At 32.3% G+C, this 25,332-nt stretch overlaps 2 protein-coding genes across 3 annotated transcripts in view; both read right to left on the bottom strand.

Annotated features, from left to right (window-relative positions):
• Positions 1-1,189: 1,189 nt before the first annotated feature.
• On the bottom strand, positions 1,190-5,930 carry LOC133178453 (uncharacterized). The gene is made up of 5 exons (XM_061313150.1): positions 5,255-5,930; positions 4,957-5,067; positions 4,678-4,800; positions 4,272-4,418; positions 1,190-3,122 (listed from the first exon to the last, which is right to left on the bottom strand). Exons 1-5 carry the CDS (start codon positions 5,928-5,930, stop codon positions 1,213-1,215), a joined length of 2,967 nt encoding a protein of 988 aa, XP_061169134.1. The 3' UTR covers positions 1,190-1,212.
• Positions 5,931-12,416: 6,486 nt separating this feature from the next.
• Positions 12,417-25,332, bottom strand: part of LOC133178565 (uncharacterized) — a 43,792-nt gene continuing 30,876 nt past the window's right edge. Inside the window, exons 1-6 of one of the 2 annotated variants that reach the window (XM_061313277.1) lie at positions 20,027-20,092; positions 16,241-17,064; positions 15,945-16,055; positions 15,653-15,775; positions 15,211-15,357; positions 12,417-14,513 (exon numbers count right to left, since the gene is read on the bottom strand). In XM_061313277.1, coding sequence (XP_061169261.1) covers positions 12,595-14,513; positions 15,211-15,357; positions 15,653-15,775; positions 15,945-16,055; positions 16,241-16,919 — 2,979 coding nt within the window. In that variant the 5' untranslated portion in view covers positions 16,920-17,064; positions 20,027-20,092 and the 3' untranslated portion in view covers positions 12,417-12,594. Of the gene's footprint in view, positions 14,514-15,210; positions 15,358-15,652; positions 15,776-15,944; positions 16,056-16,240; positions 17,065-20,026; positions 20,093-25,332 lie in introns of those variants that run through there. The other variant, XM_061313278.1, reaches the window with a different exon arrangement.

Raw genomic sequence — 25,332 nt, 5'->3', positions numbered from 1 at the left:
AACAAAAGAACTAAAGACTAAAATCCCCCCCCCCCCCAATGTTTTTGCCAATTATTTTCTTCGTGAAAAAGGTATATATATCTATTCTTTTCAGATTTTGGAAAGATATTTTTCGACAGCAATTTTAATAAAAAATTATTAGGTAAGGCAAGATGTTTGAAACATTTTTATTGTTGGTCTTAATCGTAAGTTCTGTGGTAAAACGGGGTCACAGAATCTTGAACAGTCTTATTGATAAACACCTTGTTATAAAATAATCCGTTGTTTTACTCCTAAAAGACACGGATGCATTTATTTTTTTTCTCACTGACTTATGTGCAGGCTAAACTAGTACAAAACAAGGAAAACTGCATTTCTAAACTCAGCGAAAGCGTGCATACCCATCTACCCATCGATTGTGCCCCTGGTTTAAATAGGTGTCAAAGTCAAAATACTTTTTTTGGATAGTATGGGGAGGGGTGTCTTAAAACCAGTTTGAAACCTTTTTATTCAATTATTGAAATTATTATCACTTTTATCAATTATCAGACTTTTCTAACTATGCAGTCCATCATTGAAACTAAAAAGACAAAAGACTTGATAAAGGAAAGACAAAACACATCTTCGACATTTAATTTTTTTCTGTCCATTATGAGGCAAATTATCTTCCAGAGGACAAAGTAACTACAATTTTTTTCTGGTTTTAATGAAACAAGCATCTGTGGCGTTCAAAGTTGTACATTAAAAACAACAAAAACAGGTCTTTGTATAAAACAAAACTATATAGCAGTGTCATTATGACATATTATAATCATTGTAAAAATATACATGCATAGATTTATAGTGTAAGATGATCATCCAACACCAAGAATGTAAAAAATTTTCCCGACTTTTACTTGCAGTTAATACTTTTGTATAACATTTAGGGGAAACCTATAGATAGGAATAAAGTAATACTGATACACATGTAAAGAAAAAAAAACTACATTGTATATACTGTACATAAACATGTCTTATATGATAACTTAAAAAAATTTAAAGTACCAAAATTTTTGACGGAAGAAATTATGCCATTCACAGTAGTGTAATCCCTTTAAAACGTGCAAAACTGAGATCAAATAAGTATACAAAAGTAAAAGCAATTAACAAAGTCCATTTCATAAAGACATCAATAAAAACAGTGTGAGTTTAAAAACCTTGGACAGTTCTTTTTAATATATTGTAATTCATTTATCATTCTAAACTTTTGTATAATTCAAAAGCTTTTGAGAAAAAAGAAGAATTGATAGATGTACCAGAATCATGGTCTTCACATGCAGGGTTCTCATTTTCGGTAGATCCTGTCGCACCTAAATTTGACACGGACTCCTCTGAAGACAAATTCTCATGTTCTCTGTAAGTGGTATTGCCACTTGCCATAAGAGTTTGCGGTGTACATGTATAACCGTTCGCATTGAGGGCATTGACGTTTGATTCTGCAGAAACTATGGTCGATTGCGATTCTTGAGTGCCTTTTTGTTTAGTGTTATCTTCAAGTGAAGTTTTTGAATGATTTTGTGGTCGATGACGCAAACCCGAAAGGTTTTCAGTACCCATTTTACAAGGAATGCCAGTTGCTTCTTTTGTACTTTGACAAAACGTTGAAGTTTCTATTTTACTAGAAGAATTCTGATAATTAAATTTCTGATTGTTTAAAGAAGATGGCAGACAAGACCGAGGAACTGTTTCCTCGGAAGGTGATGCCAAATGCATGATAAAACCCATATTGTTTGTATGAGTTGAACCTTCTCTGATGTTTGAATCCCCCGAATAGTTGGAAGATACATTCCTTGAAGGTATGCCAGTTTCATTACCGACTGCCGTTGTGTGTAAATGACCATGAGGACAAGAGAAGCCACCTTTCACAAATGTACAATTCACACCATCAGCTTCCTCGGAGACTTGAACAGGTGATTTTGGAACAATAGGAATCCTTGGAATCGACTGTCCTTGGATATTGGCCACCTTATCTTCTGACTTTGAAACAGTACGTTCACGAAGGTCTTTGGTGAGGATTTCATTTTCCGAATTTATCGTCTGATAAACACCAGATATTGTCACATACGGACCTTGGTCTGTATTGTCCTTGCGAACGTTTGGTGAACTATGAACGCAGCTGGCAGCTATACCTGATATACATGTAGTTACCCCCTGACCTTTGTCAGCACCAGATCTTAAACAATCTTGAGTATTTTCACTAGAGTATGACGAGGATAGTTGAATTCCAGATTTTTCCTTGGATATGCTTCCTACGCCGGATAAAGTTACATCTGGATACTGGTCAGTATAATGCTTTTGGAGATTTGGAGTAGATTTTTCAGGAAATGGCAAGGCTGATGAATCGTCAGGTTTTTCTGTCGTTCTTGTTTCATATTCACCTGATAATGTAATATCAGGACCAAGATTTGATTTATCAATCGAAGAGATTGTCTGGGATTTACCCGATTGAGATACATTGGGACCACGAGAAATCAAATCCCCTGAATGTTCTGAAGAAAGGGATGTATTTTCATCAATTGATTGGTAAATTTCTTCATTCTCTTGAGGAAACGTTGGACAAGTCTCGTGATTATTTTTCTCAATATTATTTAGTTGAGATTGCTTGATTTCTAAAGGCATGTGTTCAGGGCTTAAAGAAAATCCTGTGTTAAATATGTCCTTGCACTCATAACTTTTGTCTTTCTCCAGAGATCTTCGGTTCAAATTTTTTGTGATGAGAGAATTTTGTCTGCATTCTGGATTACACGTCCTGTCTGCAGAATCGTCCAATCTTATCTCTTGAACTTGATTTCCACCATAGGATTTATTTGTTGGTTTTTCAAAATTTTCATTTTCCACCGGGGCTTTGAAAGAACTTACGCGTTGACCTCTGGTTCTCAAAGTTTCCTTTTCATGCGAGGGTTCTTGATAGATGTTGCCCTGAAAAGCACATGGGTTAGCTCGATTTGCTACAGGAAAAGAATTTTGAGGACATGTACAGGGATCGTTTGGCAAGTCAACAAAATTTGGTGAAAGAGATAAGGATTTGCAACTGCTCGCTCCATTTTGCGACTGTGGCTCCAGTATGGCTTTGATTTGTTCTTGAAGTCCCTCTCTTATTTCATCTAGATTCAAATTGAGATAAGGCAAGAAATATTTACATTGTTCTTCAATTCAAAATTACAAACCATGAAAATTGACATGGTCTGTAATTTTGCGTATTTTTAATAATGTGATGTAAGTAAAGATGTGGTTCAGTATTGAATAAAATTTACTTTCCAAAGACAAGTATTACTCACTTTGATGTGTATGTTGAGATAGAGGCTTAATGTAAGGATTAACAAAGCTTTCTTTCATATATATCCTCCGTATCCAAACGATATACTTTTTCCGACTAATAAAACATGCTGGACTACGACCTTTTTTTTGTGTTAAACCTGTTTTAAACATATTTATACCTAAATAAATTAGGTATAAATATGTTTAAAACATGTTTAACACACACACACATACCCTCACACCCACACACACACAAAGAAAAAAAAAAGTCGTAGTCCAGCATGTTTTATTAATCGATTTTATACCTAAAAAAATTAGTCGCCCGCCTGGCGCAGTGGTTAGAGCGTCTGCTCTAGAGTCGCGAAGTAAGGAGTTGATCCTTACGCCGCGAGTTCGAATCCCACTGTGGGACGTGGAGACCGGTCCTTCGGATGAGACCGTATAAACCGAGGTCCCGTGTCGCAGTAGGTGCTGGCACGAAAAAGATCCCTCACTGCTCAATGGCCGTATGTGCCGAGTATAGGACAAAATTTGCAGCTCTCCACCGGCAAGTGGTGGCGTCTCCATATGAGTGAAAAATTCTCGAGAGGGACGTTAAACAATATACAAACAAACAAACCTAAATAAATTATACTTTCTTTTGTGTTATCATGCTCATACACTGTATTGCTAAAAGTATTAACTTAATTTCTCTTTTTACAAAGAGATCTGTGTAATTTTCAGGATCATTTCAATTTAGGAAGGGAAAAATACCCTAGAATGAATATTTTCTGTATAGAAATATAAGCAAAATTAGTGACCATATAAGTTTAAAGATATTTGAATAAAAATACGAAAACAATTATTTTGATGCTGCATGAATGCATGTAAAAATATAAAAGAAGAAGCTAAATAACGACTGATTGACAATATACATGTAACTTTTTCATTGCATTCTGATAAGGTGAATCAAAACTTTAATCATAATTAACGATTAATGACTGTGTTAATTATACCTGCTTTGATGTAATTGACAGCTTCTAAGATGTGCTGAATCAAGGGATAAGGGGAAACAGTCTCGCTATCCTTGTTGTACGATAGCAAATTTCTTCTCAACAGGGGAAGGAGGTGGTTGAATTTGTATTCCGCAACGTTGTTACATTCTAGAAAGGAGATAAGTAATATGCAAAACCAAAAGATCCTTTTGCCCTCTGTTAAATTATTCATCGTAATTGCCCACTGAGGACAAAACACTACATTCTACGTAAAACGCAAAAATAAAAACAAATTCCAAATACTTAAGTAAACAATTAAATAAAAATGACATAGATGTCAGCTAAAGCTTAAAGTTTTAGAGGACATAAACACTCTTGAAGCATAACCTCTCGATTTATACATGCTTCATGTATAACAGATTCTTACTAAACAGTTTGGCGTTTGCTGCTATCGTCGATTGGCTCGTATATTTAATAATAACAAGAGTCTTCACTAAGTTGTCGCTCTGTTCTTCGCTAAGATGTTTCCACCGATTTTGCAACTGTGTGTCTATAATTTGAAAAAGTACAGATCTGAAAAAATACGTCAGTATTTGGAGAAAAGTCTTGATAATTTCATAATCAAAAGAATCGTACTGAAGAGAATAAATTCCTGTGGTAAAAGGAATATTTCATAACTTAAAGATAAGATAAAAAAAAACCTTACTTATCCTTTCTGGATGAGGAAGGAATTCATCGCTCAGCACCTCAATAATCTGTTTTACCATTAACTTTATAACCACATCAACAGATATAACATTATCTTCCATCAACAGACCTAAAACATACGAATAATTTATGGATGTATTCTTGTAAAAGTTAGATATAATTACATTTACAAAAGCTAACATTTGGGTACATGTATATCTTTTCTTGCACTGTTTTATTTATAGTAAAGGTAAAGAGATGCATAAAACAATTTAAAAAAATGCTGAAAAAATTTTCCCTGTGAAAAAAAATATTACCTGCATTGATAATAGCTGGTGGTATACCGTCACATAGTAAGATTAATTGTCGACACAACTTCGCATCTTCTGTGCAGGAAGGCCATACGTCATTTAACAGTTCCATCGACTCACTCTCCGTCAAAGCAGGAATCTTCTGCATCCAGAAAACCCTCCTCAACTCTGCAAAACGAAATTCGTCTGTGGAAGAGATAATCAGATAAAAGTTGCTGCATTCTGTAAGCAATGGTTTGACGCCTTCTGCATATATTTGATCCCAGAGGGTTTGGTTTGTTGAATCTGTAAGGTTTCCATCCGAGTCTGGTTTGGACTTGGCTTCTTCTTGATGGTCATGGTGAAAAATGTAAACATCCTCACTGTCTTTCAGAGACTTGATTATCTTTCGTATGCATCTGCAATTTGTATGTGAACAAGCTTCACAGTCCTCTATGCTTAAACACCCAGCAACAGTTTCAACGTACACTTTAAAACTTTTGATGCAATGGAAATCAAGAGCGAGTACTTTCACTTGATCATTTTTATCAGAAGTCCTCAAAATTCGAAGAAAGTTCTCCACATATCTCGTTTTGCCGACACTCTTAGGACCATAAATTCCGAAAATTCTGTTCTGACCATGATTCCAAGCTACTTTAAGATTTTCAGTACATTCCACTCGTCCGACAAATATATCATTCATTTCCAAGATATTTTGGCAAAACTGTTGTTAAGTTTGGTGTATTCAACTCTCATAATTTCAATGAAAAATCCATCACCATTTGGAACAAAACGAGCAATTCTGGCTTTCTATTTGTAATTCGTACAAATTCGGAAGTACAGTTGTTATCTCTCTGCAAAATGAAACACATATGATGACTTTCATTTGTTTACAGAAAAGAGATGGGAGATTCGTACATCACGAGTAAAACAGCGTGCTTGATGTAAAGAAGAATAATTAATCTGTGATATGAATTTCCTTCCAGGATAAATACATGTAGGAGTGGCAGGGGGAAGATACTTGTACATTGTACTCTTTTGTTACGAGAGGTACTTAAAGTACTTGAAATTGTCACCTACCAGCTTAAAAAAATACTATTTTATTGTACAGATTTATTGGAAAAAATACTTTTTTCTTTAGTGTCCATATATCTGGAACGTAAGCATTAAGAGACATTTCTGAGATTATGGGTTCACAAACAGTAACCAAATGATGTAAGTATAGTCCTCAAAACTTCAATTTTCGATCGCGACTTCTTTTTTTCTGCTATGTGCTATGAAATAAGGCCCCTGTCATACACACGTATATTTATTTACATGTCTTTTATTTATTTATCATATTCATATTTTTTTTGGTCGATCATTTTAAGATCACACCACTTAGACTTTAAACTTTATTTTCAGGAAATATTAACGTAGAAAGACGAGGATGAAAAATATACACAAACCCAAAAATAAAATGAAAATTAAATGGTAAATTAAGATTGGATATGTTCGAAATTTTTTAAAAATTATAACTGACCTACTTTCACACGATCTGCAATTTTTGCATGATTTCGAAAACAAAAGCAAAATTCACTCAATAAGTAAGATAAGTTACTGTGGTATTTAAAGCGTTTGTGATGCTCAAAGCTAATTCACTTACGTAGAATCCACTCAAACACAAAATCCCCCTACAGACTTCACTTAAGGAAAGAAACCACTTTATTTACCCAGGAGGCGTTAAACTTTAAGAAATGTATTCCTTATAAAATTCCAGGATTTTGTACAAATTTATTGAATAACTTGTTTACTTGAATCTGATTTGTCTATTTCATACGTAAATGAGTATTATGTATTGTACATTATAAAATACGATCTACGGCGCTCTCATCTGGGCCGCATCATTTGAGCGGGGCTCTTCGGAGCGACATTCTAGGAGAGAGCCACTATACGATCATCTGTAAGACTCACAACTTTCAGTTAATAAACTCTTTGCAAACATTTGGTTTCATTGGCTTACAGGTATGACAGTAAATTCTTATAATTTACATGATAGACGTGTAAGTGCCGCTTGTGCACGTGAACCGCGCCGAAAGGTGAGATAATGACCACATGAAACTACGATAGTTGAGAGAAACTGCGCGGATTTAGACAGCCCCCCCCCCCCGGGAAAGAGTGAGAGAGATTGAATCCAGTATGTTAATCTAGTTTTGCTTTGATGGTAGACATCATTAATTACATTTTAGGGTATACGTACTGCATGTATAAAAATATTTTGAATTTCCAGTTTGAATTGTTTTCCATGGCTTTCACTACCTTATTCTGGAAGCAATTCTTTTCTTTCTTAATAACACTAAAATGGATGCTTAAACTAAGAAATTGATTTAAAACTACATGCACTATGCACCCCCCCCCCCCCCATCATGCATTGCCTGGAACCTGCACGATTAAAAACTGATAATAATTAAAACAAGCTAACCCAAAGTCTACCTTCTTTTTTTTGTATCATAATCTATATCATTAATTTTATAGAATTTAACAATGAAAATGAAAATGTGCGAGGGTTGTGAAAAACGCGAACTTTTAAATATTTCATAAACTATCTGACCAAAATTATTCATTTTTGGCATAAAGTTGGGAAATTATATTTTTGTAATTTTGGCTAAATATAATAAGGTTTCAATGCCATTTGCATTTTTAAACATCGTTTAAAGGGTGTTAAATATCGGTGGCCGGTGCACGGCAATTTCTTGACAATCAAAAATAGCATTGACAGCAATGTTTTCTTTACTACCGGGCTATACGGATATATAATGTGACAAAAATTATATCCTTAGAACCTTTATGTTCTAGAGTACTCGTGTGTAAAATAAAAAAAATCAATACACTTACTTCATAATTAATAGCAAAAATATGACGTTATATTCACAAACACTATTAATTAGATATTGCCAAAAACGGCGATGTCGAGCGGTAATGCGGCGCACCAAATTATCACTCTGTGTTGTGTGGAGCGGGGTTTGACTCCTGTTCATACGGAAAAAGAGCTGGGAACGAGGGAACGACACATGTACAAATACATGTATCGATCACAGGTTAGTACATAGTAAAAGAGGTTCAAATATGAATGAACTGGTTATCCGATGGAAGAAGCGTTTGGTTGGCCGACAAAAAAGACGATAAACTGAAAAGGCTAGAGCTGGACGTCATGCATGGAGACCACCGTTAAGTATTCGAGCAGTTAGGTTTATGATCGAGGTTGGGAAATTGTTTATTAAAAGAATTTATTCCTTGATTTATTCTGAACTGCAGTACACGTGTGAAATTAATAACTCGGTAACTAAAAGAAAATAAAATGCACTATCGAATTTATGCATGAACGATTTTTTAAAGACGCACTATTCCTGAACAAATTCAAAAACTCCAAGAATTACGTTTTGACGTCGTCGGTGTTGCGCCGGCAGCTGTTTTGAATGATTCCTTTACCAAAGAAAAAAATGTTATTTATGGATATTATTTACTGAAATTTCTGTGAATTATTTCAAAAATGTTGATTTTAATGCATGCCAATTTTTAACTTTAAAATATTAGTGAAACAAAAAATATTGAAAATGTTCGCGTTTTTTGGGGGGACAACCCTCGTATACATCCGTCAACGTTCAATGGGCTTTGTTCATTTCTGAATCGAACTTTCTCTGACGTCCGCGCCCAAGAGAAATTAATTGGAGGTCATCATAATGATCACGATGTAGTCTAACTAAAATTTATTCCATGCTTTATTATTTATTATGTACAACATTGTGTTCCAAATAAGAAAACGATTCTAGGCGAATTTAATGTAGATTACAATGACTTTTAAGAATCACAACATGATGAATAAACAAGTCATATACCATCACAAAGCATGAAAGAAACTTTCTATATTCCAGTGGCTGACTCTCAGCTTTTTTTAAAAAGCTAACCTTGTACTCGACATTAGCTTGGGCCTCTGAATAGTTGCACTAAATGTAAAGCGGGAACGACGGGACGAATTCTTCCCGGAATTTATTCTATACTTTGTGAACAATTGCTTTTTAGCACTCAGGCTCTACAAAATTTTATCTGATTTGATCATAATGGTCTTACTAAGTTACCAACAACATAATTTAAAAAAATCAAAAGGTATATTGTACATTCCGGGAAAATTTCGTTAAATCATAGTTCTTTTTACAGTAATAAACAACATGCCTGTGAAGTTGTTGAAGCAAACGTTTTCTAATTTTTTTTTTTCGCGAAAGGAATTATTACTGACTTAACCTTACGATCTGGAGTAAAAAATCAACTTTAAAATGTTGAAAGATTTTGCAAATACTATGCAGCTGTTCGCTGCAGTTCAAGCACCGTCTGTATACATGTGAATAACCAGGGCCTAAGCTAATGTCGAGTAAAAAAAAGTAGGTCAATTTTGGAATTGATTTCACTAAATCTCGGGAAATACATGGAATTTCGGAATGAACTTTGGTATTAATGTAGATTGATTATACATGTATATGAATAGATATGAATAGAAAGTAAAACTTAAGAGCATTCGATTTAAAAGTATTTTATTACATGTAGCGAAAGTTGGTACCCTTTGTAAGGAGTTCCATACCTTTATCTTTTTTATACACCCCAATTTTTTTAAAGTCGGATTTAAGCGATCCAAAGGCCCGTGAACATAAATAATTAACATAGGGTAGAAGATTTAGGTTAAAGTTTGAATGCTGTTGGTAATTTGTTTGTCAAGTTAGTTTTGGTTTGTTTTATTTTGATGGTCATCGATTGGTTTGACATTCTTTGTCTCGTTGAGAAAGAGCAACACCATATATCATTAATGAACACATTTGCAGCCATAAATATTCCATATATTTAGCCTTACCACACAAAATGGCGAAGGACTATCGGCATTAGTTCAAAATAGTATTTTTATGCACATTTATGTAGTACCTGCTTGAGTTATCTCCCTTAAATGAGATATTCTGTAGTGTCCAGAAATTTATTCAAGAATCAGATAGATTCTAATTCAAAACAGTGTCTTTGATTTCAATATGTATATGTAGAATGAACATTTTAATTTTTGGGGCAAACATGAAAGCTCCTTGTTCAATAAACATTGTAATCAGTGTATATGTAACATTAGAGCTCTGGTAGATTACTCGGAGTATGTGTCTTTATAATTTTCATATATTTTACATGTATAACATAATTTTTTGTAAGTTATTTCAATTTATTTGTTATGACAATCATCATGATCATACTGTATTTATTGTTTGTATAATAAGGAGAGGATCTATTAAGTTGAAAGAACTTGTATCCAATCCTTTTGTATGTTAATCATACAATAAATTATGTTCAAATCAAATAAGATCTGTTGTGATAAATTAGTATCAATATATTATCTATAAGAATTATACATAGATAAGAATTACACTGTATTTATAAACCGATAATTGATATAATGTGATACGATATCATTGTTTTATTATTACATATCAGGGGAATTTCATTTTGAATCGTGTAAAAACTCCCACCGTGTACATAAAGACCTGGGACCCATTAACAAAAGAACTAAAGACTGAGAACCCCCCCCCCCCCAAAAAAATTGTTTATTCCCAATTATTTTCTTCTTTACACTTATTTGAAAAGGTATGTATATAATCTATTCTTTTCAGACTTCGGAAAGATATTTTTCGACAGCAGCAATTTTAATGTAAATATTAGGTATAGGCAAGATGTTTGAAACATTTTTATTGTTGGTCTTAATCGCAAGTTCTTTTAAAAAACGGGTCCCAGAATCTTGACCATTCTCATTGATATACGCCTTGTTATATAAAAAAAAATTGTATTACTTCTATAAAAGACGCAGATGTATTTAATTTTTTTGTCTCAATGTATTGTGCAGGCTAAATTATTACAAAACAGAAATAACTGCATTGATTTGATTTAAACATATTTTATTGAGTAATTCAATAAAGATTGGGCAACAAGCAAAGCCTATGCACACCCTCACCTTGTATAATAGGTCAAGACACAGACATTGAATAAATAATACTTGAACATGGTAATAAACTTGCTAATAATAGAAAATAAAGATTCATAATCAAGTATTATTCATCAGTATCATAAAAAAAATATGATAACCCGCTAAATGTATACAAATTATTTACATACTGTTCCGGCTTTAATATAAATATTGTAAAAAAAATATATATATACATTCAACAGAGTATTTAATATTATAGTGTACTCAACTAAGTCTCTTAGTAGATTTTATAAATTCATGTACATATATAAAAATATTTTAGTTTGTTTGATAGGAATATTGACTTTTGCCTCTTAACAGTGTCGAGTTCAAAAACAACATCTATATCATTTAATTTTTTTACCAGTAAATTTCTTTGAACAATATATGATGGACATTTCATGTAATGTTCAGTATCCTCTGTATAAAATCCACATTTTTGACATGATTGTCCGTCTGATAAAAAATGATTTTTTAAACTGCATTCTGGTTTCCAATAGATTTTAAACTCAGCACAAAAGCGTGCAAACACATTTCCCCATCGGTTCTCCCCCCTGATTTTAATGTGTCAAAGTCTTAAAAACTTTTTTTGGATAGCTTGGGGGGTGGGGGTGGGGGTGTTCTTAAAACCAATTTAAAACCTTTTTATGCAATTATTCAAATTTAATATCACTTTTATCTATTTTCAGCCATTTCTGATCACTGATACTAAAAAAATCCTATTCTTCAACAAAAGACTAAAAGATCGAAGTAATGTTAGACACGTTTTCGACATTTGATATTTTTCTGGCCAATATCAGGCAAATTATCTTCCCGAGAACAAAATATTTGTAATAGTTTTTCACTGGTTTTAATGAAAAAAGTTTTTGTGGCGTTCATAATTGTACATAAAAAACAACAAAAACAGGTCTTTGTAGAAAACTTTGTCATAAAAATATACATGCACAGTTCCAACTAAGCTAAGCATTCAGCAAAGAGAATAAAAAATTGTTCTGACTTTGACTGACAGTTAATACTTCTGTATAACATTAAGGCGAACATTTCCTATAATCATCTATAGATAGAAATAAATTAATACTGATACACATTTAAAACAAACACTGTAATATACATATATGTCATATGATAACATATAATAATTTAAATTACCAAAACTTTTGACGGAAGAAAAAAATGCCATTTACAGTGGTGCAATTTCTTTAAAATATGCAAAGTTAAGATGAGATCAAAATAAGTATACAAAAGTAAAAGCAAATAACAACGACGATTTCATAAAGGCACCAATAAAGACAGTGTGAAAAGTTTGAACACCTTAAGATCGTTTTTATATATGGCAATTTCTTTATCATTCCAAACTGTTGTAAATATCCACAACTTTGGTAACATTCGAGAATAAAGAAGAACCTAGGGATGTAACAATTGATGAATAAGAAGCATGGTCTCTGTTAACTCTACAATAAGGATTCTCATTTCCAGTAGATCCTATCGCACCACGATTTGCCATAGATTCTCCATAAGACAAATTTTCATGTACCCTATGCGTGGTATTGCCACTGGTCATAAGAGTTTGAGGTGCATTACCGTTGTGGACATCGACGTTTGATTCTGAAAAAGATATGGTCGATTGCGAACCTTGGGAGTCTTTTGGTTTAATGTTTTCATGTAAAGTTCTTGAATGATTTTGCGGTCGATGACGCAAACCTGAAAGCTTCTCAGTTTCCATTTTACAAGGAATTCCAGTTGCTTCTTTTGTGCTTTGACAAAACTTTGAAGTTTCTATTGTACTTGAAGGATTCTGACTATTGGATTTCTGATTGTTTAAAGAAGATGGCACACAAGGCTGGGGAACTGTTTCCAGGGAAGGTGACGCCTCATTTGTGATAAAACCCATATTATTTATATTAGTTGAACCCTCTCTGAGGTTTGAAACCCCCGAAAAGTTGGAAGGAACATTCTTTGAAGGTATGCCAGTTTCATTAATGACTGCCGTTGTGTATAAATGACCAAGAGGATAAGGGAAGCCATCTTTTACAATTGTACAATTAACACCGTCAGCTTCTTCAGAAACTTGAACCGGAGATTTTGGAACAATCCTTGGAACTGTCTGTCCTTGGATATTGGCTTCTCTCTCTTCTGACTTTGAAACAGTAAGTTCACGAAGGTCTTTGATGAGGATTTTATTTTCGGAATTTATCGTCTGATATACACCAGATATTGTCACATACGGGCCTTGGTCTTTATTGTCCTTGCGAACGTTTGGTGAATTATTAACAGGCTTTTCAACGCAACTGGCTGCTATACCTGATATAGTTACCTCATGGCCTTTTTCAGCACCAGATCTTAAACAATCTTGAGTATTTTCACTAGAGTATGACGAGGATAGTTGAATTCCAGATCTGTCCAAGGGGATGCTTCCTACGCCGGATAAAGTTACATCTGGACACTGGTCAGTGTGTTGCTTTTGGAGATTTTGAGTAGGTTTTTCAGAAAATGGCAAGGCTGAAGAATCATCAGGTTTTTCTGTCATTCTTGTTTCATATTCACATGATAATGTAACAGCAGGACCAAGATTTGAATTATCAATCGAAGAGTTTTTCTGGGATTTACCCGACTGAGATACATTGGGACCACGAGAAATCAATTCCTCTGAATGTTCTGAAGAAAGGGATGTATTATCATCAGCTGATTGATAATTTTCTTCATTCTCTTGAGGAAACGTTAGACAAGTCTCATGATTATTTTTCTTACTATGATTTAGCTGAGATTGCATGATGTCTAAACACTTGTGTTCAGGATTTAAAGAAAATCTTGTGTTTAATATGTCCTTGCACTCATAAATTTTGTCTTTCTCCAGAGATCTTCGGTTCAAATTTGTAACGAGAGAATTTTTTCTGCTTTCTGAATTACTGTCAGAGTCGTCCAATCCCATCTCTTGAAGTTGGATTCCACCAAAAGATTTAATTGGTGGTTTTTCAAAGTTGTCATTCTCCACCGGGGTTTTGAAAGAACCATTGAGTTGTCCTCTGCTCCTCAAATTTTCAATGGAGGGTTCTTGATAGATGTTGTTCTGAAAAGCACACTGTTTAGCTCGATCTCCTACAGCAAAATAATTTTGAGGGCATGCACAAGGATTGTTTGGCAAGTCAACAGAATTTGAACAAAGAGACGATGTTTCACAATCAGAAAGGCAACTACTTGCTCCATTTTGGGGTCGTGGCTCCAATATGGCTTTGATTTGTTCTTGAAGTTCTTCTCTTATTTCATCTAGATTCAAATTGAGATAAGGCAAGTAATATTTTCAATTCACAATAACAAAGCATGTAAATTGATATGGTCCGTAATTTTGCATATTTTTAAAAATGTGATATAAGTAGAATATGGGGTTTAGTTTGAAAAAAAAAAAACATACTTTCTCAAAACTAGTATTACTCAATTTGATGCTTATTACAAGGATTAACAAAGCTTTTTCATTAATATTCATTATCAAAAAACTCCACATCCAAATGATTTAGTTTGTCGACCAATAGGTAAACATGTTTGGCGATGACGCTTTTGTTTTGTGTGAAACATGTTTTAAATCATATATTACTGTCTTTTGTGTTATCATTCTAATTCACTATATAAATAAACTTAATTTCCCTTTTTTAAAAAGAAATTTTTGTACTTTCTTTTCAGAATCATCACAATTTAGGAATGGAAAAATACCCTTCTATGCCAAATATTTTTTTCTTTCGGAATATAAGCAAAGTCAAGACCACATCACTTTAAAAACATTTGAATAAAAGTACGAAACCATCTATTCTGATGATCCTTACATGTTTGTAAAATTAAAAAAAAATGGAATCTAAATAAAATCTGATTGACAACATACATGTAACTTTTTTTTAATGCATAGTGATAATGTGAATTTGGTTCATGTAGTACATGTACTTTCATAAATTAATGACCATGTTAGCTATACCTGCTTTGATGTAATTCACAGCCTCTAAGATGTGCTGAATCAGGGGACAAGGGGAAACAGTCTCCTTCTCTTTGTTGTACGACAGCAAATTTCTTCTTAACAGAGGAAGCAGGTGGTGGAATTTGTATTCCGCAAGGTTTTTATATTCTAGCAGGGAGATATGTAATATGTAAACTATATTTCCAAAACTCGAAGCTTTTTTAAAGATCTTTTTTGCCCTTACTTAAATTATTCATCGTAAGTGTTCCACTAAAAGGACAAACACTTTATTCCACATAAAACACAAATATCAAAAAAAAAATCCCAAGTACATATACATGTAATTATGTAGAGTTTTAAAAATTGACTAAAATATAGGTCAGCTTTAATTTTAAGAGGACTTTATCACTCTCGTAACATAACTTCTCGATTTACACATGCATCATGTATAACAGATTCTTACTTAATAGTTTTGCATTTGCTGCTATCGTCGATTGGCTTGTGTACTTGATAATAACAAGAGTCTTTACTAAGTTGTCACTCTGTTCTTCGCTAAGATGTTTCCATCGATTTTGCAACTGTGTGTCTAAAAGAAACAAGAAACTAAGTACAAATCTAAAAAATAATTCAATTCTGTATTTGAAGAATAGTTTTGAAAATGTCCATTTTTTAAAAAAAAAATCCTACTGAAGGGAAATCAATGTTTCTATAGTTATGTAGCAGAAATATTCAGTAATTTTCAAGAAAAAACTTACTTATCCTCTCTGGATGAGGAAGGAATTCATCGCTCAGTACCTCAATGATCTGTTTTACCATTAACTGTATAACCTCATCAACAGATATCACATTATCCTTCATCAACAGACCTAAAACATATTCATTATATATGGATGTGTTAACGTAAAAGTTAGATATAATTACATTTACAAAAACTAACATCTGGGTAAATGTACATCTTTTCTGGCACTGTTTTATTGATAGTAAAGGTAAAGAGATGCATAAATCAATAAAAAAATTGTGCTGTAAAAATTTTCCTTGTGAAAAATATTACCTGCATTGATAATAGCTGGTGGTATACCGTCACATAGTATGACTAATTGTCGACACGACTTCGTTTCCTCTGTACAGGAGGGCCATACATCATTTAATAGTTCCAACGACTCACTTTCCGTCAAAGCAGGAATCCTCTGCATCCAGAATACCCTCCAAAACTCTGCAAAACGAAATTCGTCTGTGGAAGAGATAATCAGATAAAAGTTGCAGCATTCTGTAAGCAGTGGTTTGACGACCTCTACATATATTTGATCCCAGAGGGTTTGGTTTGTTGAATCTGTAAGGTTTCCATTCGAGTCTGGTTTAGACTTGGCTTCTTCTTGATGGTCATGGTGAAAAATGTAAACATCCTCACTGTCTTTCAGAGTCTTAATTATCTTTCGTATGCATCTGCAATTTGTATGTGAACAAGCTTCACAGTCCTCTATGCTTAAACATCCAGCAACAGTTTCAACGTACACTTTATAACTTTTAATGAAATGAAAATCAAGAGCGAGTGCTTTCACTTTAGAATTTTTATCAGATGCCAGAATTCGAAGAAAATTTTCCACATATCTCGTTTTGCCGACACTCTTGGGACCATAAATTCCGAAAATTCTGTTCTGACCATGATTCCAAGCTGCTTTAAGATTTTCAGTACATTCCACTCGTCCGACAAATACATCATTCATTTCCATGAGATCGTGGCAAAACCGTTGTTTAGTTTGGTGTGTTCAGCTGTCATAATTTCAATGAAAAATCCGTCACCATTTGGAACAAAGCGAGCAATTCTGGCTTTCTATTTGCAATTTGTACAAATTCGGAAGTACAGTTGTTATCTCTCTGCAAAATGAAACACATATGATGACTTTCATTTGTTTACAGAAAAGAGATGATGAGAGATTCGTACAGCATGAACAAAACAGCGTGCTTGATATGAAGAAGAATAATTATTCTGTGATATGAATTTCCTTTCAGGATAAATACATGTAGGAGTGGCAGGGGGAAGATACTTGTACATTGTACTCTTTTGTTACGAGAGGTACTTAAAGTACTTGAAATTGTCACCTACCAGCTTAAAAAATAATATTTTACAGATTTATTGGAAAAAAATTTAATTGAAAATCTTTTAGTGCTCATATATCTAAAACTTTAACAATAAGAGAAATTTCTGAGACCATGGGTTCACAAACAGTAACCAAATGATGTAAATAAAGTCCTCAAAAATTCAATTTTCGACTTCTTTTTTTCTGCTATGTGATATGAAATAAGGCCCCTGTCATATACACGTATATTTATTTACATGTCATTTATTCATTATATTTTTATTTTTTTTCCATGTCGACATGTTGCTGCCATCAATTTTGCATTTCTTCTTATGTATGTTATTTTTCACTTATATGCCCTGAAGGGTCCCAAATTGGCCCCAATAAATCTTATCTTACACGTTTACATGTTGCCTACTACCAATTTCAGAAATGCACATTCGGAAACTGCCTTTTTGATATGAGACTTTAATTTTAAAAGAAATTATCCCTAGGAAATTGATAATTTACAAGGCATTAAAATTCTTGTGTGTTGACAGTATTGCTCAATTAAATTTTTGGAATACTTATTATTCTTTTTAAACAACTCAAATGTTTAATATATTTTTTTTATAATTGTACTCAAATTCGTAGATATTTAATAAATTACAAAGGACACATGTTTTTGTTATTTATTTCGTTCACAAATCATTTTAAGATCACATCACTTAGACTTTAAACTTTATTTTCAGGAAATATTAACGTAGAAAGGCACGGATGAAAAATATAGACAAACCCGAAAATGAAATGAAAATTAAATGGTAAATTAAGATTGGATATGTTCGAAATTTTTTAAAAATTATAACTGACCTACTTTCATACGATCTGCAATTTTTGCATGATTTCGAAAACAAAAGCAAAATTCTTCAAGGAAATAATAAGTAAGATAAGTTACTGAGGTATTTAAAGCGTTTGTGATGCTCAAAGCTAATTCACATATGTAGAATCCATTCTTGGATAAAATCCCCCTACAGACTTCACTTAATGAAAGAAACCACTTTATTTACTCAGGAGGCGTTAAACTTTAAGAAATGTATTTCTTTCTCAGCAAATAGAAATGTTTACAATATATATGATACTGCTACTTAAGTGGAGTAAGGCAACATACAATATAATTTTCCCATTATATAGACATGTTTCCGGAGGAAACCAAATGCATGCTTATATTATTTACTCTCTGAGAAGGAAAAAATCGTCTTGAAAACTTTCGGTTTTTACCAGATTTTAGTTATCACAAGACATTTTGATCTAAAGCATGTATCTATAAGCAGGGAGTTGTTAAGTCCTACACGGAACAAAACAAAATTTGATTTAACGAGAACAAACTTTCCTGCTTTATATGCTGTTAAATTTCTTCTGGCACTTAGATTTGTAGGAAGTGTTGAGAAGAAATTGCCCTAAAAGTTTTACGTTGAAGCTGGGATAGCATTTAATAAGTTGCTGTTGAAAACGGAACTGAGTCACTTCTTCCGTAAAACACAAGAAGTATCAGCTTAATACAACAATATAAAGATCAATAATTATTTCCTTCCTTTTCATACTGCATAACATTTACTGATAATTATTTCATGTAAATATGTTAATCCTTCTGAAAACGAATAGCAATCCCACCTCTGATATTTTTTTTTGAGGTCCGTGTTTGCTCTGCTCCCGATTTGTATTGTTTCAATGGATTTTTGAGCTTGATTACTGTTTGTTATCTCTTTATTTCATTTATAAAATTCGCTGTGTCCAAATATATCCGCAATGAAAATAAAAATACATCTAAAAAGAGACAGAAGCAAAACATATCACATATATCGAAAGTAGTATTCCACAACACACATTAATTTTACTTGCTCAAAAATTAAACCATGTTTCAGTGATAAGAACGTGCAATACTGAACCTTGCTAAGACAACATTACTTGTACATGTATTAATTTTAGTTTACACTAGGCCGTGACTATTGTTACCAAGATTGACAATCAAAATTTGCTATTTAATTTTTTACAAGAAAGATAAATAAATGTTATCACAAATAATTCCTCTTTGGACTTTAAGAAAAGTAGAAAAAATAGAGATATTAACGCCTTTTGATATCCATAAAATTCTAATACATAATTCACAATTATTTACCCTAGATGGTACTTTTAAATTTGCATGAACGATTACCTCCCTTCATGTAAACACATTCATACGTAGTGAAACAGGAAGTGACATAGTTTTATAAATACATGTACTTTATGACCTAGTATCCAAAATGATGCCAATGAATCGGAATAATATAGATACTTATCATTCATAGAGTTCAAATTTCATTTTAGGCAGTTTCAGCTAGGGGAGCACGGCCCACAGCCGCACAGAAATTCCTTGATAGAAAATCTATCAGGTGTTCTAATTGAAATGAAAAATAACATCCATAAATTAGCATTGTATTCTATTGTTTAGTACGTACAGGCAAAATTCTGGGGACTGACGCACGGCCTCGTGTCCCCAGTTCTTTGGGGCCTGCATTAAATATGTGCATTTTATAAGTTGTACAACGTTTTAGTCAGAATTTACGATGTTTAAAAGAGAAAGATATAAATAGATATATTAGCACAAGTAAGTAAACAAAGAGGCATAGACATAACGCCAGTGTTTACGGCGTATGATTGATCATAAATGTTTTAAATCTTTTAAATGACCTGTATTTCAATTCTTATATAAGAAACATACATGTATAAAGGTGCACACTTACCTATGTCGAAAGAAGACGTTGTGTAGATCAATGTGTTGACGTGTTTATAGATCCCGCACATTATATGTTTCGAATGCAAGTTCAAGGCTATATATTGGAGAAAACCCAGGATGTATTAATATTCATATTTTTAATCCTACTTAGATTTTAATGAATAGAACATATATAAATCAATGATATTAAGGGATAAAAACGAACTACACCCAAGTACAGTGCACTTAGCTCACAACTCACTTAATTTGTACAGATAATACAATAACAACTCTTCTTCTTCTTCTTTTTTTAAATTTAGGTTAAAAATGGTTTTTAAACATGCCCCTCCGACCATCAAATTTTCTCATCATATCATTTATGGAATGAAAAAGTTACGGACAGAATGGGGATGACGGTGGTATGGTCGACTTTATCTTCATTATTTTCTATGTGCAATATTATAGATAGATTAGTTCTTGTTTAAGGTCAGATGACACGTTCCTCAATAATATATAATTTTTCCTTTTTGTCATTAAAGTATTGCTACTTTGACAAGTTTCCTCACAAAAAAAAAAAAATTGAGGTACCTTACCAGACATTTGTGCAAGATACCAGACATTGGTGTTTCCTATATATAATCCTTTTGATAATCTTTTGAATTGCCACTATTACAATTTTTGGTACATTTTGGAAACAATTTCGAAATCACAAGAGAATGACAATTATGAATATTTTATGATATTTTACGAAGAGAAATTAGATATTTTAGGAACGTGTCATCAGACCTTAAGTATTAACCTTAAACACTTAATCAGAGTTGTTCTCTGTTGAGAGACAGCATGTGTTCAGACTTATGACAGTGTTTTTAAAATCATAAAGTAATAAGATCGCCACGTAAATTGCAGTGACATTAATTCGAATCTACATATATAATGAGTATACCCGGTATGCCGACTACAGTCCTGCATGAAAAAAAATCAGACAGTTTAAGACCAAACCTTGAGACCAAAAAATGTCTGATATTTTATTTTCATACAAACATATTCGGCATATATCGTACTTAAAACGCATTGCCCTTTAAACTTCATTTGATGAGGGACGTTGGACAGTCCGATATTTTAAGAATTGACGAATCGTAGCAATTCTTTCAAGAATGCAGGCTTGAATGAAAACTGCTCAGTAGTCTTTATATAATCAGCAATATAAATGCAGTTTTTGGAAGTTGTTTGGAATGAGAGTGGGGGTAAAAAATTCTTCACCTAAAACACGCACAGAGTTTAAAGCAAATTATTGGATTAAGATGATAAGGATAATATAGTGAATAATATTCTTTCAACTGCCATCAAAATTTTATAAATATTATGAATTCTGTGGAAGATTACGCCGGGAGATGGGCCAAACATGAAAAAAAACCCCGACCTTGACACTTTTGTCAGAATGGATTAAAAGCATCAGATGGATGTTGAAATCTCGCATTAAGCGATTGAGGAGCAATATGAAAACCATTCATCCTTCTGTCTTTAATAATTCACAAGTGAAAAATGATTAAATAGATAACATGATTAGTATGTACTCTGACAAAGCAGGTAACAACATGGTCTTTGTTTGTAAGACTCATTATTCAAATTGTATTTTAGAGGAAATGGGATTTAATTCTGCAGGTGGAAATCCAACTTATACCTATAGCTCCCTTTCTAAGGAGGAAAGTTTTCAAAATCATATGTCAGTTTTAAATATTTTTAATATTCCCAACAACCAAACTGATTTGAATTACCATATCTATACCGGATTTCTGAACTACATAAAAATCATTATAAACAAAGATGCATAGCGGGTTACATTCAATGTTCTACCAAGCCTATTTCTTCACTCCTCACTAAAATACTAACAGTAATGAAAGAGAAACTTCAAGAGTACTGAACAACAGAACATTCATGAAGTGGTGTTAATCAGATGTGGATACTTAAAATTCCAAGGAACTTTGAGAAAATTTGAAATCACAAAATTTTACCGAAATCAATAACGTCAAAACGTGCGACTTTACAACACTTTATACAACAATTCCCCACGATAAATAAAAATCCAATCTTTTTGACAAGGTAGACAGCTGTTTTTTCAACAAAAATGGATCTCGTTAATTTATTTACCTTGTCATTTGTCATTTGCAAAAATATTTTGTAAAAAACATTCTGATTGTACACATAAGTACTCTGAAGTAGATATTAAAAAGATGCTTGAGTTTCTGATTGATAATATCTATGTAGTTTTTGGGGATCAAGTCTTCCAACAACCAGCTGCGCCCGTTATTAGTAGACATTTTTTGTATTCATATGAAGCAGAGTTTATTCAAAAACTAATACTTGAGAAAAAGAGGACACTTGCTGTGGCCTTCAACTCGACATTTAGATATATCGACGACGTATTTTCAATTAATAATAGTTACTTCCATTCATATGTCGACTCGATATATCCCAGTGAACTTGATATAAAAGAAACCACAGAGTCTGACACATCTGTTTCATATTTGGATATTTTACTAGAAAAAAGACGTTGATAATTATCTAACAATAAACGTGATGACTTCAACTTTTCCATCGTCATCTTCCCTTATTTATGTAGCAATATATCCTTGTCACCTGCATATGGGGTTTATATCTCCCAGTTGATTCGACACCAAGAGCATGCTCCACGTACGAACAATTTCTAAAACGAGGCAAGCTATTGACAAACAGGTTGATGAAACAAGGATATCAACAGTCTCGTTTAAAGTCTATGGTCGATACAATGACCTTGCATTGTCAGCAAAAACAATCTATCGAATGCTGATTGATTAATGTTCGTTATTTTCATATTTTATTTTAGGAATGGAAAAGAAATGTAGATGTGAACCCTGATTTAAACTGAAAATAGAAAATAAGGCAGAGGCTGAAGGTATATAAATTTCTAATTGACAATTTACTGAATAAAGATTTCAGGTTTAATGAATTGTAAATTCGATTTAATTGTATGTTTAAGTTTTCATTCTCAATTCTAAATTATCAAAACATTATCTGTTTAAAGTAATTATTGTGTATGTATTATTACACTTTGCTGTTTGCTGATTAATGACTTTTTTCTATTAGTTTTGAAGGGTATCAGTACTGAGACAGTCTGATATTACACTTAATATCAGACGGCCCTTTAATATCGGCCTACCAATGGTATATAAACTGAAAGAACAAAGGAATGATATCACGGCAATGTTTTTTAATCTATAAATTGTATATTAATTGTTCATTTCAGTAAGGTTGGAAACAAATATCAAGTAATTAAAGAAAAACAGTACAAAATAAAAAAGACTTTATTATAATCCAAAGAATTTTTATTTCAGAAGCAACAGCTTACAATTGACTTCTTAAAAAGCATAAATGAAAATAAAAATTAATTCTCTCAATGTATCTCCGTTGTAATGAATTTAAAAAAAAATAATGTTAATTATTGACAGCGATTTACAGGTCACATCATACATAGGTGGTCATCTAAAACATGACGACCATTATTTAATTTTAAAAAAAAAAAAAATAAAAAAAATAAAAAAAACTATCAAAATTAAAATAAGTAAACTGAATTTATTAGATGGAGGCTTCATACTGGATTACTATCTTTTTATAATTTAATTAAGTAGAAAATGAAAATGTTGCAAAAATTGGGAAAAAATTAAATTCCTACATTTCAAATGTAAATTATTTTAAAATAATTGATGATAAGCATTAAGTTATCATTGTCTCTTGAAATATGACCTAAATATTTCAAAGTGTCCATTTTTTTTGTCTTTGGATTCCCCATTTACTAAATGAAAAAAAAAATCATCGCTGAAGAAATAGACACCTGTCAAAGTGTAAAAAAAAAAAAAAAAAAAAAAAAAAAAAAAAAAAAAAAAAAAAAGACGAACACATGTAGAGAAATAATAACCTGAAAAAAAAAATATACATAAGGCATAGAGAAAGAATTCAGTAAGAATTATTAAATATTTTGCAAATATAGGAATGTATTGTAACATAATAACATTTTTTGTTTGAAAATTTCCCATGAAATAATTTAATTTTGGTTGTAACGCATCATTTGAGTGGATAAAAAAAATAGTTTATTTCGTATAACCTGTGTTATCAATCCGTTTGACGTTACATTTTAAATATGTATAATTTGAAGATATTTTTAAAAGATAAATTGTCTTTTTGACTACTCTTAATGATAGAAAATAAAGTCATAAGGAAATAAATTTAATAGCTACCCAAGTTATACTGGTATAATCTGGTTTGGAACAATTAACACTTTTTTTATAAACAGCTTCGAGGTTTGTAAAGCGTAAACTGCCCCAGGTTATACGGCATAACTTGGGTAACTATTAAATAAATTCCTTAAATTATTAAATGGAGAGTAAAACTGCTTTCATTGATAATGATTTTTTTCGAGAAAGCCACTCAACGAGATTATATTGTATAATACACTTTTTAAAAATACAGAAAACTGATCGTATTTTATCCCGCAAAACTATGTGATAAAGTGCACTCATGTAAAAGCTTTAAATCTCAGATACAATTGATATCGTCTAACAGGCTACTTGACCATTTTCCACACTGTGTCTGTAGCTAAGAGTATGACACATTTCTTCTTGTTATCTTCCACTTTCGAATATGTCAACAAAAATTGTTTAATAATATCGTTATCATAATGATTTTCTCTGTATTTAGATTTTTGACATGTAATGTGACTCATCGAATCTGATTTTGGTGTAGTTTTTCCGGTGTATATATGCTAATGTTCCTTACCATAAACTGGTAAAACATCGGTCCATGAAACTAAATGGTCATAGGGATTTTTAAATCGTATTAGTAATTTTATTGAGATACTGTAAAGTTTCTTCCCAGATCAGTATATGAATAAATAAGTACTTCACAATTCTTCAAAGTATACAACTGCGTCTATCTCTTTAAAATTTAAATAGTATTTTATTTTTCGTTTTGACACTGTTTCATTATCCTTAAGGAACATAGACTATTACAGTAGCATGTCAAAAAATCTTATCAGTAGACCTGTCAGACACTTACCTCAGTGGTGTTGACTTTCCAATGTTATCTGTCAAATGCTTAGTGTACCAAAAATATCTTTGAAAATTCACATGATGTTTGAGTCGGCAATACATATATTTCTAAATCCACAACTAGAAGTCGATTGAAAAAACCCAAACAAACAGAGAACAATAAATAAAAGAAATCAAAACCAAAACCAAAACCAAAAAAAAAAAAAAAATAAAATAAATAAAAAAACAAAAAACAAAAAAAAAACAACCAAAA

The sequence above is a fragment of the Saccostrea echinata genome, unplaced genomic scaffold, assembly GCF_033153115.1.
Source record: "Saccostrea echinata isolate AGI-Se365-2 ecotype Australia unplaced genomic scaffold, CSIRO_AGI_Sech_v1 ptg000003l, whole genome shotgun sequence".
NCBI lineage: Eukaryota > Metazoa > Mollusca > Bivalvia > Ostreida > Ostreidae > Saccostrea > Saccostrea echinata.
This window is presented reverse-complemented; position numbering and strand designations above follow the sequence as displayed.